Source organism: Gossypium hirsutum, chromosome D12 (assembly GCF_007990345.1).
Source record: "Gossypium hirsutum isolate 1008001.06 chromosome D12, Gossypium_hirsutum_v2.1, whole genome shotgun sequence".
NCBI classification, from domain to species: Eukaryota; Viridiplantae; Streptophyta; class Magnoliopsida; order Malvales; family Malvaceae; genus Gossypium; species Gossypium hirsutum.
In genome coordinates, this window is record NC_053448.1 from 14,471,418 (window position 1) to 14,477,696 (window position 6,279).

The 6,279-nt window shown below is 31.9% G+C and overlaps 1 protein-coding gene across 1 annotated transcript; it reads right to left on the reverse strand.

Annotated features, from left to right (window-relative positions):
• Positions 1 to 5,697: 5,697 nt before the first annotated feature.
• Positions 5,698 to 6,054, reverse strand: LOC107941455 (uncharacterized). Its single transcript, XM_016875023.1, has one exon. It carries the CDS (start codon positions 6,052 to 6,054, stop codon positions 5,698 to 5,700), a length of 357 nt encoding a protein of 118 aa, XP_016730512.1.
• Positions 6,055 to 6,279: the final 225 nt, after the last annotated feature.

Sequence of the window (6,279 nt, forward strand, 5' to 3'; positions counted from 1 at the left end):
TAGGGAAGAAGAACATAAAATAAATTACAAATGTTGGCTTTCATTTTATTATCATTATTTTAACTTAACATTATTTTATTAAAAATAATATATAATTAGTTAAAAGTTAACGCACCAACCACTTATACCAATTGATTTTGGTATATTTTCCACATAAAACCTTATGACTTTATAAATTGTACTATTTAACACCTTCATCTAATAGAATTCAACTTTTGCATCACTTACGATTTAGTCCTTTTCATTTAATTAACCATTTAAATGTTAAAATTTCTTAACCAAATTTTAATACGACCTTAGTAATACTCCATAAACATTTAATAAAATATTTACAGCTTAGTTTATAGAAACAAGGTCCAGATACCTTATTTTCTAAAACCACTTGACTTTAGGGTCATATCACTTGAACCTAATTATTCGTTTAAATAACATAATTTGCCTATTCAAAATTTATTTTAATACTATAATTGACTCGTAAATATTAAATAATATTATTTATGGCCTCACTTGTCGAATTTGTGGCCCCAAAACCACTATTTTTGACACCATTAAAAAATGGGCAGTTACTCTACGATTTTGCATATCAAAATTTATTATGAGTTTGTGAGTAGTAGTTCGCCAAGTGATAGGTGATCGCCTCTAGACATACTAACATCTAGAGTGTGAATACTGCAACCAAATATTATCGTATGGTGGTTTTTGCAAGTATACGAGTTAGGTTGTAATATAGCTTATACAACAAAGTATGGAAGTACTTCGAGGATCGTGGCCAAGAGAAGTGAAGCTAAAGTAATTCTAAATCACACTTTATAAAAATAATTAAGATGCATAAAAATGAAGACAGGAAATTAATTTGTAGACTTAATCAATTCTAATGACAAAAGACTAACTCGCATCAATGGTCCTAACTAACTCCTATTTTGGGTTCTATCAAATCAACTAGTCATTAACCTAGCATGATCTCTCGATCTTCCACCACACTAATGAGTCGAAAAGAACTACTTATCTCTCAACCTTAATGTCCAAACTGGATTGGGGTAAGGTTTTCACGGACAGGCAATACCAATTTTGGGTAGGTTGTGAGGCCTAATGGTTTTAAGTTATTCTTATCCCAACCAATTGATCCACCGAGAAACCTTACATAGAAGTTAATTATTCCCATGTTCATTCGCTAATTGTAACCCCCCAAACTCGGCCTAGATGTTATGAACAAAATTTAAAAAGTACATCAATTTCTTAGAAATGATTTGAGAAACAATATGTTTTAAATCAATTTTCAGAAAAAAATTACTTATCTTTGATTGAAATTTTGGTAATGAAAATAATTAATAAAACATGTTTAATTTAAGTAAGTTTTTCCAAATCGTTCATGTTGTTACTTTTAGTAGTTCAAAGAAAAAGACTTTCATATCAAATTTTGAAATGTTATTTTGCAATTGTTCTACTTTCAAAAATACGCAGCAGACTGAATAATACTTTTGAAAACTTTATAGTTAAGTTAGTTTAAAAATAAATATTTATCAATTTAAGTTTTAAAATCAATGATTTAAGCATTTTAAAATCCAAAGTTTATTCATGCATTCTAAATATCATATCAAGTTCCCATAACACAATTAAAATAGAAAAAGAAAACCAAAGTCCATAGTCCAAAACAATCCCAAAAGAGTTTTAAATACTTTATTTTAAAATAAATTTGCGAATCTCCTCCAATTGTTGGTTCCTAGTCCAATCCTTGAGTCTTATCTGAAGAGTTTTAAGAAACTAAAGGAGTGAGCTAATAAGCTTAGTATGAGTTTTATATCAAGCTTAAATAACAAAAGAAATTAGTTTAATCAACCAAATATATTATAAAACACATAATTATAAAACATGTAGACTTTATGTGCATGATTAAGAAAATGTAAAGATTTTATAAAACATATATGCAAAATTTCAAAAATTTTCTTACCCACCTCCGCTACACACCAAAAAGAGTTCTCTAGAACTCTTCAATCCATAACACCAACACATATGTGGACAAAGCCACAAGAATTGAAGACAATCTACCGAAACACATATTTGTGGTCAAACCACCACAATCGCAGACAAGGTGCCAAATCACATGTGTAGATAAACCATAAATATTGCAGGTTACTAAATTACCACATCTTTCTTCTTACAAATAGTCCTAACCCCATGAAATGTGGTATGACATGCATACTCATTATAAAAAAATTAAGCATGTTAAACATGCAATCATATACAAATCAGATATCGATAGCCATGGTAACCCATGCTTTACAAAACAAACATATCGAATTTTCAATGTGAACAAATCATAATGAACATATAGCCATGATGTCACATACCATGAATTAGATCAAAATCACATATTACCACTGAATAGCATAACACACCGAAAAGATTTAACTTAAGACACATACCTTAAATCCCACACATTCACTTATCATGTTATTTTTGCTACTAAATAATACTTAAAAAATATACGCATAATACTTGAATAAAAAACACACCTTAATCTTGTCCAAATTATAAATCCTAACCTGAACCCGAATACTTCAGTTCAAAATGAGTCGAAACAAAATAGTACCTAACGAAATCAGATTGAAAATTAAAATCACTTATGTCCACTTAAAAGAAATTGTCCACCAACCAAATAATATCCAACATACTCTTCATACTTGAAAACAACACTTACCCTTAAGTCTCTTCCACCAAAAATTCCAACTTGGATTAGAAAAAGACTGTGATTCCCAAATTAAACCTTCAATCCAAAATAATCACTTGATTAATGAATATTCAAGTTTACTCCAAAAGCAATATAAAAAATTAAAATAAAACTTACTTCCTCTTATTACTTACACACTTATTTCTAAAAATCAGAAAGAGCTACTACGGCTGTTGATGATTTAATGGATTTTTTGAATCTAATCATTGGAGGAAAAGAAAGAACTAGGCAAATGAAACTGTTATGCAAAAAGAAATATAAGATGAAAAAAAGAGATAAAAGAAGGTGATATAAAAAATACAATGGTTTCTTGCTGTGTAAAAAATGATGAACGATGACGAACCACTCCAAGATGAAAAGAAGAAACGACAATATAGAGATTAAAATAGTAGGAAAAAATTTAGATTATGAATGAAAAAAATAATGTTTTTTGGAAAAAGAAAATGGATGATTTTTGAAATAATGAAATGAAAAAATAAGAAAGGTTATGGAAGAAAACGATGTTTTGTGGTGGTGCAAGGGTGGCGAAGAAAAGAAAAGACAATGGATGATTTTTATAATAATGGAAAGAAGGAAAAAGAAAGTTTATGGAAGAAATCAATGTTTTAAGGTGTTGTAAGGGTGTCAATACTTTGGTGCTAGGGTGGTGGTATTGTGGTTCGGTGGTGGTGATTTATTTAAATAGTGGTGGTTGATAGGTGATGATTCAATTTGTTAAAGCATAATGAAGTAAAGAAATGAGAAGATTAAGGAGGAATAACCAAACTTGGGCGGCACAAGGTGGTGAATAGGGAGGAGCAAAGAGAAAAGATGAATGAAATTCCAATTCAAAAATTGAAAGAGAGAAGATGAGACGGCACAGGCTAGCACCAAATTCAAATTCAAAATTCAAACTCCTAACATCTCATTCATGAGGAGAAAAGGGAGTTCGAATGGATTAATGATGAAATAAACATGAGAGTTTCAAAATATAGTATGAATAGCTTTAAAAATGAATGTTACAAAGTCTAAAAAAGAGTTACACATGCATGAACAGTTTTGCATGGAGAGATTGACCATCTTTTGTTCAAAAATTAGAAAATAAATATGAGAGTATGGAGACTTGAACTTGGTGCACTAGGAGTTACATAAGGTGCTTAGCCACTAGGCTACTTCACAAGCTTCTCAATAATCTAACAAAAGCTTTTAAAATTTTGGGATGTGACAACTCTACCCCTCTATAAAAGAAATTTCATACTCAAAATTTACCTGGTTCAAAAAGATGAGGATATTGTTGTCCAAAAGAATCTTCTGGTTCCCACGTGGCCTCCACAAAACCATGATTCCACCATAGAACCTTAACCAAAGGACATTTAGTTAATTGCATGTACTTAGGTACATTTAGTTGAGTTTTAAGATAGTCAATTAGTATTTTTCTTGTTCTATCATTACAGAAAGAGCTTAGACTTTAGTTAAATGTTAGTTATTTTTAATTACTTATGGAAAGGTTGTGTGTGGTAGTGGGTTGGCAGGTGCAGGATGAGGAACAAGATGTAAATGAGTGAAGTTTTGTCGGGGTAAAGGGTTGGACAGTTTGTCAAACACGAATGCCATGGCAACGCTGGGAAGTTGTCTAGTGAGCACTTAAAGTGTACCGGCCTTAGGCCCAATTGAATTTGTACTAGATATATCTACCTGAAAATAAAGGAAGAAAATCATGGACTGTTGGATTTACCCTAGGGAAAATGATTATAAAATCCAAATGAGGAAAACCTAAAGGAAGCGAAAAACAAAAGGATGATCCTTGGGCAAAAAAATAGAAGGTAGCGACTGAGTAGAGTTAAGAAGAGGAAGACGAAGGCAGTCCCTCTAAGCCATCACAGGACACCACATCACTAGAGTGTGGGCTGGATAAGTGGAAGCTATCTTCCTAAAGTTCTTCCGTTACTTCTTGATTTCTCTTCGTGAATTTATTTAATGAAATTGATGTTGAATTTAATTTTGGATTTGAATTTTAATTGCCACCCCATGAGCTAAATCTCATAGGGTTTGGATTACTTAATGAAACTCTTATTTTCTTTAATAACTGAAGCGTAGATCTGCTTTAATACACTACTTCATTCAATGATTTTTTACAAAATTGCATGTTTGCAAATTCTAGATATAGATGGACGTACAACATGTTCATTAAATTAATCAAATCTTGACAAGGTTAGGTTAATAAGATTGAAATTTAATGATATGAACAAGTGTTTGATTGAATACTTGTAGTAGCCTCTAGACATATGGTAGCATTCATACAGAAAGAAAACGAAATGATGTAGGGTATCATGCTAAAGGCCTATAGACATATATCTTTTAAGACAAGGTAACTTGAGGTCTTGTTCTCAAAAGAAGCAAACCATTTTAGAACTCTTCTGAGCAGTAGATTAAGTATGGTTTTGCCAAGGCATTATGTCAGTAAGGTAGATTCTTAGTAATCCTGACCTTCCAAATCAACATCGTAGACCCTCTATACTTTGTCGTATTATCTTTACCATAGCAGTTTTAGTTGTTTACTTGTTTGTTTGCATATTATTCACGTAATTATTCTTGAATTTGTCATTGCATTGTACTCTTGTCTTGTCATACCATTTTCCATTATTTATCAGTTACACATATTGAACACATCATTATTCCTTCAAATTACCACTGCATTCTTATCATTATTTTTTCATAACATTAATCATACTCATTATAATAACTCAACCATTTTATACCTAAGAGATCCCTGTGGAGACAATCTCACTTATCACTTTATTACTTGATTCAACATGTATACTTGCACGATTCACATATCATTTCATACGCGACACTAGAAAGTTACATAAGTGCTGAGCCACTAGGCTACCTCACAAGCTTGTCGATAAACTAACAACAGTTGTTAAAATATTGGGATTTGACAACTCTACCCCTCCTAAACTAAATTTCATCCTTGAAATTTACCTAGTTCAAAAAGATGAGGATATTATTATAAAAAAACCTTCTAGTTCCCACGTGGCCTTCTCTGAACCATGATTCTGCCATAGAACCTTGACCGAAGGAAATATCTTCTTTCTCAGAACCTTAATTTCACGATCTAAAATTTTCACAGGCTCCTCCTCAAAAGACAAGTCCGACCTTACTTCAATATCTTCAACTTGAACCACATGAGATGGATCTAAACGATACTTCCTCAACATAGAAACGTGAAAGGCCTCATAGATACAATCCAACTTTGGTGGTAATTCCAACTGATAGGCCACTAGTTCAACTCTTTTTAGAATCTGAGAAGGCCCAAAAACCTTGGACTCAATTTGCACTTCCATCCCAACCTCAATACCTTTCTTCACGTAAACCTTACACCTTAAACCCTAAACCTTCTAGACATTATTTGATATCCTTTCTTTTTAGATCTGCATAGAATTTTCATCTGTTGAAAGTTGCTCATAATCTATCTTGAATCAACTTAACCCTACCTTCTGTCTCTTGAACTAACTCAGGTCCAAAAATTTTCCTTTCATCCAACTCTATCCAGCACCAAGGAGTCCGAC